Raw genomic sequence first — 14,637 nt, forward strand, 5'->3', positions numbered from 1 at the left:
CAGATTTAGGATTTTGCTCATTGTTAAAGTCAATAAAGATGTTTCCAGGCAATTATAAACGTTAAATGAAAACCGACTGAAACAATTCTGTGCATCAATGTTCCACCATTAGGCTTGTGCATAAGAACCTGAAGTTGCCAGGAATGAGAAACTATAAACAAAGGTGCAAGCGTAAGAGGAAATGAAAGAAGTTGGCAGATGCGTCAGTGAGATCTAATTTTTTCCTGTTAATCTAGTTGATATGTAAAAATGATTAACCTGACCACAAAAAGAGTCCCTTGAGAGTCTATCCCAAGCATCCTAACATTATGTTCACAAACCCCCATTAAAAAAGAGAGCAGAAAAGTCCAGTTTTCATTAACTCTGTGGTTACAGCCTCAGAACACAAACTACTGCCGTTTCTCTCTGGATGAGGGGTGTCAATGCAGACGAGCAGCTTTTCAGAGCTGCTGCTGCCACCATTTGCTCATTCCCTCAGGTTCCTGATTTCTTGCTTCTAGATGGAAGGAAAATTCTTCCTTGGATAAAGGCTCTGTCCTTCCTTGCTTTGAAGAGGGACATGGGTTGCAGAAAACAAGCCTCTACAACGTCCCCTGGCATTATCTGCAGCTCAGGCTATCTGGGCCTTAGCTATTAAAGCTGGCTGCTCCTGCTTCTTGGATGGGATAGCTGGGAAAAGGACGCAGGACCCAATCAGCCTGAGCTGCAGATAATGCCAGAGCACATTGCAGAGGCCAGTTTCCTGTAACCCATGTCCCTCTTCAAAAGCAAGGAACAGTCTTTATCCAAGGCAGAGTGAGCTTCTGCAAGGTTTTCTTCCACTTCCTTATCCTAACAGAAGGGCTACAGGGGCTTCGAGGTACTCACCCAGCTCGGGGGAGGGGGACATGACTCCTGAAGCCCCTTCTGCCCTAAAGGGGCAGAGACCCCAGGACATTATTTGAAGTATCAGTGTGCCAAGGAGACCTAGTCACAGACCAGGACTCCATCATGCTAGGCGCTGTAGAGTCCGAACAAAAAGACAGCATGTGAGAAAGCACAAAGATTCCCTTGTTAACTTTTCAAACAGGTATGATGGAGGCTGGCATCCAGGGCTGATCAGCGGCAGGAGCTGATCTTAATGAGCAATGAAAGGTAGGGTGAGGATAGGCCAGCAAGGGCCTGGAAAGTGAAGACAAATAGCTTATATGGGATGCCATAGAGAACGGGGAGTTAGTGGAAGGATGCAAAGAGGGGTGATGTGGGGATTTCCACCTTGACAGGATTCCCCAACGAGAGACCCTTCTGAGTCACCCCTGCACTTTGGGCAGAAAGGGTTGGCATTGCTCCATTTAGCTGGACCATGGCACTGAACTGGGGCCTGATTCCCCTGCTGGGTTAGTCATGTTGGACACCTGCTAAGGGGTAGTGCTCAGCTGTGCCCAAGAATGAGGGCCTGCAGATTGTCAGCATATCATGTGTGCTGCTACAACAACTGTGTCACGGGGGTTCCTTTAGGCCTGCTTCTTTCTTCTCTCTTTTAGCAGAAGTCTGCTAGGGGCAATGTTCTCCACTTGCTGGAGACAAACTACAGGAGACTAAGATGACTATATCTTTATACATGTGGCAGTGTATCATCAAGAGTCTTACGACTGTGTTCACCTGATGGCTCGGAGGAACTGTACTTCAAGCACCTGGACTGATCAGAAGAGCAAAAAAAAAAGGTGCTGTTAAGACGTCACTTTAACGCACTGCACAGACACCTGAGAAGCAGTCCGTCAAGCTCAGCTCCCAGGCAGCGATAAACTGCTGGAAGGCGAGCGTTCGTTAAAAATTTACATCCTCTGCGGTCCTACGACTGTGAGGCCCAGTGCCAGTTTCTGGGGCTTTACAGCCACTTTCCCCTGTTTTAAGAAGTGCATGGATTTCTCACCTACTCACCATGGGATTACTGGGGGTGCCAATGCATGGGGAACGGAGTCCTTACGTGCCTCCCCTCGGGGCACAGATGGCCTGCGGCGATCCTTATGCTTCAGTGTGGAGCCAGACTACAGAAATGGAGAAGATCGGAGAGAGACTCCTTCCCCCGAAGCCCCGTTCTGGCAGAGTGACGGCCCCTGGGGCTGAAAAACCAAACAGGCCCTGCCCAAGACAGGGCTCTACAGAAATATCAGCTTTTCTGCAGGGTGGGGGAAGGAGCAGAGGATTGAGAGTGCACCCCTGTATTGCAGAAAAGCTCCAAACATTCCCCTAGGGAGTGGAGGAAAGGAGAAAGGGTTTAAAACTAGGGCTATTGATTAATCGCAGTTAATCATGTCAGTTAACTAAAAAAAATTAATTAATAGCAGTTTTAATCGCACTGTTAAACAAAATACCAATTGACATTTAACAACTCTTTTTGGATGTTTTTCTACATTTTCAAATATATTGATTTAAATTACAACACAGAATATAAAAAGTGTACAGTGCTCACTTTATATTATTTTTATTACAAATAATTGAATGGTAAAAGATAGTTTTTTTCAATTCACCTCATACAAGTACCATGATGCAATCTCTTGATCATGAAAGTGCAACTTACAAATGTAGATTTTTTGTTGTTACATAACTGCACTCAAAAAGAAAACAATGTAAAACTTTAGAGCCTACAAGTCCACTCAGTCCTACTTCTTATTCAGCCAATCACAAAGACAAACAAGTTTGTTTACATTTATAGGAGATAATGCTGCTGGTTTCTTATTTACAATGTCACCTGAAAGTTAGAACAGGCATTCTCATGACACTTTTGTAGCTGCCACTGCAAGGTATTTACGTGCCAGATATGCTAAACATTCATATGCCCCTTTGTGCTTTGGCTTCCATTCCAGAGGACATACTTCCATGCTGAGGATGCTCGTTAAAAGAATAATGTATTAATTAAATTCTGACTTAACTCATTCGGGGAGAATAGTATGTCTCCTGCTCTGTTCTACCTATATTCTGCCATATATTTCATGTTATAGCAGTCTCAGATGATGACCCAGCAGATGATGTTTGTTTTAAGAACGCTTTCAAAGCAGATTTGACAAAAAAAGCAAAGAAGGTACCAATGTGAGATTTCTAAAGATAGCTACAGCACTTGACCCAACATTTAAGAATCTGAAGTGCCTTCCAAAATCTGAGAGGTACGAGGTGTGGAGCATGCTTTCAGAAGTCTTAAAAGAGCAACACTCCGATGCGGAAACTACAGAACCCAAACCATCAAAAAAGAAAATCAACCTTCTGCTGGTGGTATCTGACTCAGATGATGAAAGTGAACGTGCACCGGTCCGCACTGCTTTGTATTGTTATCAAGAAGAACTATCATCAGCATGGACACATGTCCTCTAGAATGGTGGCTGAAGATGAAGGGACACATGAATCTTCAGCACATCTGGCTTTTAAATATCTTGCAACGCAATGCCTGTTCTCACTTTCAGGTGACACTGTAAACAAGATGCGGGCAGCATTATCTCCTATAAAAGTAAACAAACTTGTTTGTCTGAGTGACTGGCTGAACAAGTAGAACTGTTTCAGAGTAGCAGCCATGTTAGCCTGTAGCCACAAAAAGAAAAGGAGGACTTGTGGCACCTTAGAGACTAACAAATTTATTTGAGCATAAGCTTTCGTGAGCTACAGCTCACCTTCATCGGATGCATTCAGTGGAAAATACAGTGAGGAGAGAACTGAGTGGATTTGTAGGCTCTAAAGTTTTACATTGTTTTATTTTTGAATGCAGGGTTTTTTTGTACATAATTCTACATTTGTAAGTTCAACTTTCGTGATAAAGAGCTTGCATTACAGTACTTGTACGAGGTGAATTAAAAAACACTTTTTTACAGCACAAATATTTGTAATCAAAAGAATAAAGTGAGCACTGCAATCAATACATTTGAAAATGCAGAAATCATCCAAAAATATTTAAATAAATGGTATTCTATTAATTTTTTTAATCACACAATTAATTGCGATTAATTTTTTTGATCACTTGACCACTCTAGTTTAAACCCTGTTTTTACACTGCTCACTCATTAACAACATGATCTACACCCTTAAGAAGGGTGGGAAGTGCTTTTTTTTTTTTTGGAACAGCGGCTTATGGAGTTTGCTACATTTACCCCAAGCAGGCTTTGAGTGGTTCTCATCTGCTTGGGAACAGTTATGCTCCTAGTCAATCCTTCCCACAGCTGAGTTGTGGATTTGAGTGGAGGGTGAAGCCTCGACACACCAGTTCAACTCAAAGCCCCATGTACTGGCAGAGCGAAGGTCAGTAGCTTGTGGCAACAATGCACAACTCACTCCGTAACACTCCAAGAGGCAGTAGGAACAGCTTTTCAGGACTTGGCTTTACGTTTGCAGGGCTTCTCTCCTACTGGGGCAGAGGGAACCCCCTAGAGAGATGTAGCACTGGAGGACCCAGTGGGTCAGAGCTTCAATGCTCAGCTGATTCCTGAGCTGAGAACAGGAGGAGCAGAGCCAGAAGATGAAAGGACATTGCTACTGCACAAAAACAAGTAAAAGTTAAAGCTATAAAACCAAGTGGTCGGGAGAAGCTGAACTGCCAGTTTGTTCCACCAATGGAGGCAGAACTTCCGGTGGTCCGAGCTGAAGGGTGGGTTTAGAGTCCTGGAGCTTCCAGCAAGACCACAGGTGCTTCTGAACTCCCCAGGTGACAGGCATTGCCCACTTACTATGAATGAGGGAAGCTGTGCAGCAGAAAGTGAATTTAACAATCCAAAATCCTTGATAGTTTAATTCAGAGGTCCCCAAACTGTGAGGCGCACCCCTCTAAGGGAGCATGGAGGAGCGGGGGGAGGGAGGGGGAAGACGCACAGCAGGGCCTAGGCCAGCCCCCATGAGGGGTGGGGAGGGAGCATCGGCCAGCCCCGCTTTGAGCTCTGCTCTGGCCCCAACCGCGGCCTCGGCTCCATCCCCAGCCTCAGCCCCAGATCGTGGCTCTGCACCTGTCCCTGCGGGGTCCCAGTCCCGCCTCCGGCCTAGGCCATGGCTCTGTTCCTGGCCCAGACCCACCCCCAGTTGTGGCCCCAGCCTTGTCCCCCTTACTCCTGTCTGCATCCCACCCCCCGAGCCGTGGCCCCACTCCCGGCGGGGCGTGGACAGGGTAAGGGGGCACGTGAGCCTGAAAAGTTCAGGGGCCACTGGTTTAATTGCATGTATGCTCCCGGGAACAGCAGGAGTGGTAATACTGCATGAACTGCAAAATCCTTTGAAGCAACACTCTGTGTGTAATCGTGCACGGCGTTTAAATCTGCACTTGTTTGTGATTTCCTCATTAGCTTCTGACTAAAGTCTTTGAGATGCATCATCAAAATCAATATGCTGTTGCAAACTAGTCCTGCTAAATGAAACAAGGAGGATGGTCCAGCGGCTAGGGCCCTCACCTAAGACTTGTGGGGCCGCCGTTCTCGTCTCAGCTCCACCACAGTCTGAGACCCCTTTGACAAATTGCTTAGTCTCGCTCTGCCTCAGTACCCCATCTGCAGAATTGGGGATGGGCACTTCTTTACCTCCCAGAAGCATTCAGACGATAATTAAAGATTGTGAGGTGTTCAGAGAGTGAATTGCTTCATATAGCATATCTAGAGATAACTCAGAAGCAGTCCCCGATATTGTATTTGCTGTTCCATTCATGACTGTTACTATTACCTGTATTATGGTAGTGCCTAGAATGTGCTATGTGCTGGCTGCACAAAGAAACAGTCCTTGCCCTGAAGAGTTCACAAACTAGAAGAAAATCTGACAGTTGTCACTGCCATTGCAACTTTTCTACCTCCTCTTCATGGACAGTGAAACCATTTTCATGCCAAAAGAAGCCAGAAGACCACTACTGCATGAGGAGAGGGGGTGAAAAAAGAGCAGAACTGTAATAAAACCCCCTTCAGTGAGCTCTGCCCAGAAAATTCACAATGTCAAAACAGTAGAGAAAAATGTTTGATATCAAAGACTAAACGCAACAGTAATAAGGCTTCATGAGAGCCCTATAGTAATTATATCATCAGGGAAGCAGATAGGTGTTTAGCTCCCTCCCCAACTCAGATCTATGTTTAATAAAAAACAAGTGTGCCGAACTGAATCCTGGGACCCAGACAGACACCCTAAGGCTTTACCCACTCTCAACTTTCTTAATTTCCCCACCACTGCTACTGCAGGGCCAGCTCTGCTGGTGGGAATATGAACATAGCTAAGCCTGTGGTGTTTTGACCAACATCTCATCTAGACCTACTTTGAGCAGGGTTAGAGGATTAGTTAAAATGCCAACAGGCAGTCTATAGTAATGTTTTCATCCCTGGAACTTCATGGGTAGTTGAACCAGTGGGAAATTAAGAGAAAAAGCTTAGCACAGACATAGCTTTAAGTGTATTGCTTGTGTAACTCTCGGAAACCTTTATTTCAAGAGAGTGCACATATCCATCCCTACAAAATTATGATTCAGAATCATTCTAGATATAGCCAAATAATTTTTCTTTAGTCTTTTTAACGTTGGTTGCCTGATTTCTGCCTCCAGAGTTATTTGTCTTTTCTAGATCACTGGCACCATTCGCACAAGCTTATCCATATACTACCACATAAACCTTCATTCATATATGCAGGGAGTGCGAGGGGAGTTCCATCTGCACACAATCAGTGTTTGGCCATCTCTCCTGTGAGTGTCAAAAATGTCTTCAATACAGGGCTCTCCCCCCACTCCCCCTCGGGTTGGGGGGGGGGCGTATGGGAATGATCCCTCTAACAGGAATTGGGCTTAGACCCAAATGATTTCACATGGACCACTACACAACTATCAGATCGTGACCATGGGCATGCTCTCCCCAAGCAGCCAAGTACTTGTGGATACATTTATTCAGATGGCTCCATGGCACATGGATTTTCACTGAAATGGTGAGTGTACTGCTGTTTACTTCTATGCACATACGATAGGACGTATGCGTGTGTGTTGCTATGGTTTAATGTGTGTGTGTTTAACATGCGCCCCCAAAAGCAGTCAAATTTAAATTCCTGTGCACGCTCCTGGATAGTGATAGGTTTTGGCCATGCCCAACTTCGGCTAAATTGGAAACAGGGACTTTAACTTACATTTCCACACCCCTTCACAGAACTGAACCATGCAGTCTACTTACAGGGCTGAGCTCTACTCACCTAAGGCAAACAACTGGCCCACAGTATATTTTATAAGAACTTCACTGTGCAAAAGAAGTTCCAGTGTTTATGTGCAGCAAAGCTAACTGCATACCTGCTTTGTTAAAACAAATATATAAGTTGATTTATTCTTTTGTGGAGTTGAAACACAGGTAATCCCCTCCATTTCTACTCTAAAGTTCTGAAATACTGCAGGGAAGACAGGGCCAGTTCTACACTGGGAACTGCATATATGTTTCAGAACCATAGCAACCAGTAAAAAATGATAAATGAGTCTGGGGTTAAAAAAAAAGCAGAGTCAGAAAAATAATATGAATAACTAGGCAACTCTTTGGCTTTATTCAGCCTACTGGGAGGAAATAAGCAACATTTTATAAAAGCTAGACAAATCTCATTTGTATTCAGGGAAGCACCCTTTTACAGAAGAATGTGCCTGCATAAAAGAGCATTTAAAACCATGCATGTAAAAACAGTCATTTGGACAAAGCATAGACTTGTAAATATTAGTGACTTTGAGGGGAAGTGTCTAGGGATTAGTGCAGGACTCTAGGAGCCAAGATCTTATGAAGTCTGACTGCTTTGGGTTGTATGACCTTAGTCAAATTACTTAATCCAAAGGAGTCTCTCTTTCTACAGAGAAAATTAACATGCCTGCCACCTTCATGGGGCTATTATGACAGACTTAATTAGTTAACGTTCATAAAGCAGGTTTAGATAGTCAGATGATGTTACTACTCATTGGAATTGGGATGAAGATGAATTTGGGCAATCATCATTTTAGTTGTGTTTGTTGTTTTTAAAGAGATGCTCAGACAGCTCCCATTGACTTTAACACAGTTGTAGGAGCTCTGCACCTCGTGTGTGTGTGTGTGTGGTGGGGAGGAAGAGCGCCTTACATTATGCCTAAGTAGTCACCATATTCAGATCCACATAACAGTGATAACTTCTTAAATCACTTACATGCACAGAAGCAAAATTCTCCACCTTGCTAATATGAAGCAAGTTTTGCCAGGCAGGTAAGTGCCATGAAAGCTCTGTCAGTTCCTCACATCGCAACATTTGTTGCCTGCAGCTCAGAGCCACTCAAAGCTGTGAAATTTTTTCCTACAGTAACTTTGGAAAAGGAGAACCCAAAAAGTTATTTCGTAATCTTTTTTTTTTTTTAAACACACTAAAGATGAAATTCTCACTGATCACTAGAAACAAGGGCCAAGATATGTCAATAGGGTTTTCTGAAGCCTAAATTCCTTTGTTCTAATTTTTATGGTAGTCCAGATGACATTGTTATTGACATGTGTGATTGGTATTGGTAGAATCAATTCTATGTAGTAAATTTTAAGAAATTTAACAGTTTAATACTTATCAATAAAGAATAATTCAGTGACAATAATCTAAGAGACTTGAGATTTGAGCTCTACTTATAAAAGCAACTTCCCTCCATGTGGTAAAGTAACAACCAAAATCCACGTTAAATTTTAGCACAGGCTGCCCTGCTTAATCAAGGTCTTCCTTTTTATCATCACTTGCATTACCCAGAGTGCCTAGAAGCCCCATGCATGGACCAGGACTGCACAGTGCTAGCCGTTGTACAAACACAGAAAAGACAGTCCTTGTCCCAAGGAGTTTACAACCTAGTGTTTATTGCAACAAAGAGCTTGTACAAAGAGGCATACTTTGTCAGTCATATGAATAACTAGACACATCATAAGTCTTAAATACTAGTGTTCAGTATTTAAAATAATTATTTTAAAACAGTCATTTACAGATTTTAAACTTTTGAACAATTTGCTAGCAGGAAAACCACAGAGAAAGTTTAAGTGTGCTTAATCTGTAGAGGTCTCCCTTTTAAAAACCTGAATTGCTGCTAATATTTTTTAAGTCAATTTGATTTAAGAAACTGACAAACATTTATTGCAAAAAGCTTCACAGACAACTAATATGATGCGTACTCTGCCTTGCTGTTTTTATGATGTACCATTTACTGGCAGATCTTTCCAAAATCCAACTGCTTGCATGCTGTAGGAATATAACTGATTTGTCTCAGGCCAAGAGACATGGAAACTGTACAAGTTCTCAGATACCCAATAGATTAATCTTTGTGCGACATGAATACAGTACTACTTTCATGTGGCAATTAGGTAGATTATTGAAAACAATTAGACTTGACTTGAGAATGAAGGTATTGCATAGTTTAATTTAAAAAAACAAAAACACTTTCAAAACTGGTAAAACTATTTTATTACTGCAGCATAGAGTTAACCACAAACCTAAAAAGCCTTGAACAGATTTTCCATTGGAGCAGTATTCCCTCCCCTACCCCACTCAGTTTGGACTGAGGCATAAATCTGTTCTACCATGAGATATTCCCAATGTAACCATGAACCATGACGAGTTAAGGTCACTGAATCGTGAACAGTTTCATTTTCAAAGTTTCTAGGATTTTTTTTTTTTTAAACTAAAAATAACAGAGTTGGAATTTGTGGTCATGGTCAAACAGTGATAAAAATCAAGAACAGATAAAGCCACAAATAGAAGTAAGATTTGCAAACTTGGCTTTGTTGAAGCAGGGGAGCCAGTGCTATTTAATCAAAAGCACAAAGCATCAAGTGTTTGTTACAATGAACAGCAAAGTCAAAGCTTGAAGAATTCTAAAAATTGGTGCAGAAGACAGATTGTCTAAAGTAAAGCAGCAATGCAGAAAAAGTGAAAGAAACACGAGTGCGACACTTGTGTGCTTAAAAGTGTCCATCACAAAATATAATGCGACTTGGGTGAGAGCACAGGTGCCATCTGTGAGAAGTGTTCTAGAATCATGGGTAATGTTATTTTAAACAGTAGTTGGTTGAATTTTGCCCTTTATCTCCTTCATATGAAACTACTCAGTAACAGTGAGGGTATAATGTCATCCCATGCCCCCATATCCTATAGGATGTGGTAAAGTATACCTATGACAACAAACTGGCTTTTATTCACAGGTACGATCTTACCTCTAATACGGTGCATAGTGAGCACTAGAGAGGTGTAAATTCTAGACCATGCTAGCGTGTTGTGCACTAACCGGCCCCTGCGGACCCTATTAGGGTCCACAAAGTTCCCCAGTATGCGTTTGAAACATGACTACGTCCACAAGGGCCAGTTAGTGTGCACTAAAATTTATGCCCCTCTAGCGCAGACTATAATACTTAGTCCTGCCTTAAGTGCAGGGGACTGGACTAGATGACCTCTCGAGGTCCCTTCCAGTTCTATGATTCTAGTGCACTGTGTAGATGAGCCCTAATTCATTAACTGGCCCTACAGCTTTGGAGCCCATTACCAGATGCGGCTTTGAGACCCCCACCCATACACTGGGCCAGTTTTATCTTTTCTACTTGTGCAGAGAGTGAAGTGCGGAGCATGACTCAAGTTGTTTTGATTCAGCAAATGCTTTAAAGGTCATTTGTAAATATTAAAACCTCCACAGGTTTAAAAAGTACTACTGATTTGATATCCAGGTCCTTACCCAGGCTGATCACGGTGGCATTTGACAGCCATACCACGCAACAGGATGGGCACAGAGTTCTGAGTAGGAAACATCTGAGCATAAGAAAATGCTGTTAGTGCCATAATGTGCCTTGGGCAGATTGTGTTTCAAGGAGAAAGAACCTACTCTGAAACAGGTGCGTTTTAGTCTTCAGGTGTATAGCATTAAAGTTTTGCCCAAGACCAAGGAAGGGAGAAAAGCAGGACAAAGCAGAATTATCCATTTCAGCTTTGCCAAGTGATCAAGACAAGCTGAAAATATTCTCATTACCCAGAAAAAAAGGACTATTAATGTCAGTTTCCGCCTCCCCCACAAGTACAACAGAGGAGGCTAGAGGTAGGCTACATGACACAAGATACAGCTGCTCTGTCAGTCATCATTATTTCTATCATCATAGCGCCTTGGAGTCCCACAGCAGAGGTGGCTGGTGGGACTGAGTGGGAGCGGAGCAAAGTACTGAATTGTATCAGGTGTAAGGGCAAGAGACTGAGCTGTGAGGGGAAGGGGTGGGTGCATTTAGATTCCCCAGGCATTACTTGTGGTGACTGGTGGGAATAAGAAGAAATCCACCACTGAGCATGCCCTATGCCAAATTCATTTCAAATGTGTCCGTCAGTGCTCTGACCCGATGTCGATGATTGAGGGAGATAGGGTCTGAGCTTTTCAGCTACAGTAAGGTAATTCAGAGACCGTTATTTACGCCAGAAAAGCAAGCGATAAGAGTTTGCCGAACAAGCTTTGTAGCAAAATAAACTGTAGTTTGATTACTCATTGAGCAACACACAATTTCCTTCTATTTTGGGAAAGAGATGGCCTCTCTAATGCTTAGTTATAGCCTCACAATTGCAAGCTTAGCTGCTACCATGAGGGACAGTTTACTTTGCAAGTTAATCCTTAATTTACATACTTTTTTTTTTTTTTTAAATTGTGTAAGAACCACAAACAGTCTATTAAAAACATTTGAAGCGTGTCTGGAACACAAGTCATGAGGGCTTTAAAGACAGCATCAATCTGAATCAACAGAGGATAATACTGAATGTCACGGACCAATTAAAAGTGAAGTACATAGCAAAGACAAATGCTCTTTCCAGAGAATATTCGAAAGCTGGTTTTATGGTTTCAGGTCTAAAAGATGGAGTTATGTATTTTGAAGAAAGCATGAAAAGTCCTCTTGTAGAGAATCTGTTCTAAATGGCTTAACACCAATTACACGTACACAACCTGTTGTCTGCTGCTCACGCAAAATACACAGAAACAAAAAATGTCACTTTGTCCACACAAAATTCCTATTACTGGATTGCTCCAAGAAATGCAACATGAAGAGATTCAAAAGTTTGTCTCTTCGACTAACATGGTTTACATGGCCACTAAGTATTTTTTTTAAATCCTGTTAAAACACTACTGTGTACACACCTCCTCCTGTGGAGAGAATGAGGACAAACAAGCGACGGATATTAGTCACATAGCTCAATGCACAAGTGGAAGGCACTCAGACACTATGCTGATAAGCGTGGTATGAGAACTTACAGAATTTTAGGGATTTGAAATGCTACAAAAATGGCCTTAAATCTTGATTAAATAATATTAACGTCGATAAGTGAGACATTAGAGGCAATTGCCAAGTAAGAGGCAAACATCTCAGAAGTGCATGAGAAAAAGCTAGCCTTATTAACACATCCACTGACAGCAAATGCTTTAGAAAGCTAAATAAGAGTTGCATACATCAGATTTAGGTGGGAAATCTTGTACTCCCACCCAGACTCTGAATCTGGGACAGCTGATGGGAATCACATGGAATACAACTGCTTTAGGAGTTGTGAGGAACCAAGGCAAAAAATCTCAAAGAAGAACAACTGAACCTGAATTGCAATGATGCAACAGTGAAAATGGGCCTACACACCACTTCAACAGCCAAATTTAGACAAGATGTCTTCATTCCACCTGGCATCAAGTGACATTCTTAAGACCAAGACAAGTGATTTGTGGGTAGATTGTTCTGTTGAGTCAGCATTTGAAAGAAAACAACCATGTGAGTATTGCTACTGAGTGCAGGGGGGTTGCACTCGTGATCAGCAGTAAGGGAGTTGACGGTGATCATATTTTTTCTGGGCCCCTCCAATTTAAAAGTCACTCATCTGACTGAAAAAACAGCACAGAATCAGAGAAGTTACGGAGCAATTTATTAGCTGGCAGAGAAACAGTTACAAATCTGTGCGTGCTTAGTAATCACTGATTTAGGAAGCTATTTTAACAGTTAAGAACCCCAAAACTGGATCAAAAAGGCATTCACTATATGCACAATCACTCCACAGAATCCCATGTATAAACACAATGTGAACTGATACTCTACCCAACGGGCCATTTACTGAACCACAGAATCGTAGAACTGGAAGGGACCCCAAGAGGTCATCTAGTCCAGTCCCCTGCACTCACAGCAAGACCAAGTTATCTACATCGGGGTTCTCAACCTGTCTCCCCCCCCAACATGCTATAAAAACTCCATGACCCACCTGTGCCACAACTGTGTTTTCTCATATCCAGTAGATTAAAAGCCAGGGCTGGCATTAGGGGGCAGCAAACAGGGAATTGCTGGGGGCCCCATGCCACAGGGAGCCCCACACAGCTAAGTTGCTTGGGCTTTGGCTTTCTGCCCTGGGCACCAGCAAGTCAGATACGAGGCCTGCTCTCTTGTTTATTTTGGCGGACCTCCTGAAACCTGTTTGCAGCTCCACAGGGGCCATGGACCCACAGTTGAGAACCACTAATCTAGACCATCCCTGACAGCTGTTTGTCTAACCTACTCTTAAAAGTCTCCAATGATGGAGATTCCACAACCTCCCAAGGCAATTTATTCCAGTGCTTAACCACCCCGACAGTTAGGAAGTTTTTCCTAATGTGCAACCTAAACCGCCCTTGCTGCAATTTAAGACCACTACTTCTTATCCTATCCTCAGAGGTTAAGGAGAACAATTTTTCTCCCTCCTCCTTGTAACCACTTTTTATGTTAAGTTCAGTTATACTGTACCACATGGGAAAGCTGACATTTCCTAGGAGATCTTCTATATCACTGACACAGCCCTGAGGATTTCCATTTGTCTCAGCTTTAACCCCTGCCTCCCTAAGACCTCATATCACAGCCATCTTCTTCCACCATTGAGCAGCTCCTCATTTGTCTAGAGGAATCACTAACAGGTAATCCCAAAGACTCCCTTTCCTATTAAGGCCTAACCATTCTGTACCTTCAAGCAGCTCACAGTAGGGGGACCTAGATCACCTGTACAGTAGCACAGAGATCTACCAGTTGGCTGCTGAAAGCAACACATTTATTTTGACCAAACAGCATTTTCACACAAGACAGATCTCAAGACTAAAATGGCAGAGATTTAATTGAATAAATACAAGATTCAAATCCAGCACTTTGATGTTCACGTAACCCATCAGAGTCAGAGTGATAGAAAACAAGGCAGCAATTGTTTAATGTTACAGTACCTGACTGGAAGACGTATCTGGCTAAGCCTTGCATTAACTCTGCCGGCCATGTAGGTGGTGCCGACTCCCCTGTCTCTCTCTTTAGTCGAAACGTCAACTCGAATCCAAAACCACTTGGCCCATCCGTTCCTGTAAATCTGGAGAGAAGGAAAAGCAAATGGGTCACATATTTCTCCTCAACAAGGGTGGACCTTAGGATTAGGTAGATGGGAGCAGCAGCAGCAATGCTGGGCAATGGTTTTCAAGAGGTTGTGCCTTTTCTTTTCCTCCTAGGACGAATGAGGAGTTGAGAGCTTCTCTAGTGGTATTTAAATGTACATGCATCCAAATGGCACAGAATCATTAGGTTAGCCAGCTCGTTTCTGCATAAAACTAATACAGTAATTCAGACAGTAAAAAAAAAAAAAATCTAAACTCTATTCTGGCATATGGCATGGAATATTCTGTACTGGGGACAGGTCAACAGAAGAAGT

The 14,637-nt window shown here is 42.7% G+C and overlaps 1 protein-coding gene across 2 annotated transcripts in view; it reads right to left on the reverse strand.

The window, feature by feature from the left end:
• The window catches only part of SUFU (SUFU negative regulator of hedgehog signaling), a 121,436-nt gene that overhangs the window by 77,505 nt on the left and 29,294 nt on the right, over positions 1-14,637 (reverse strand). For both annotated transcript variants that reach the window (XM_084632971.1, XM_084632970.1), the window contains exon 3: positions 14,165-14,301. In XM_084632971.1, coding sequence (XP_084489097.1) covers positions 14,165-14,301 — 137 coding nt within the window. The remainder of the gene's footprint in view (positions 1-14,164; positions 14,302-14,637) is intronic.

Source organism: Lepidochelys olivacea (assembly GCF_965140295.1).
Source record: "Lepidochelys olivacea isolate rLepOli2 genome assembly, chromosome: 7".
Lineage (NCBI taxonomy): Eukaryota > Metazoa > Chordata > Testudines > Cheloniidae > Lepidochelys > Lepidochelys olivacea.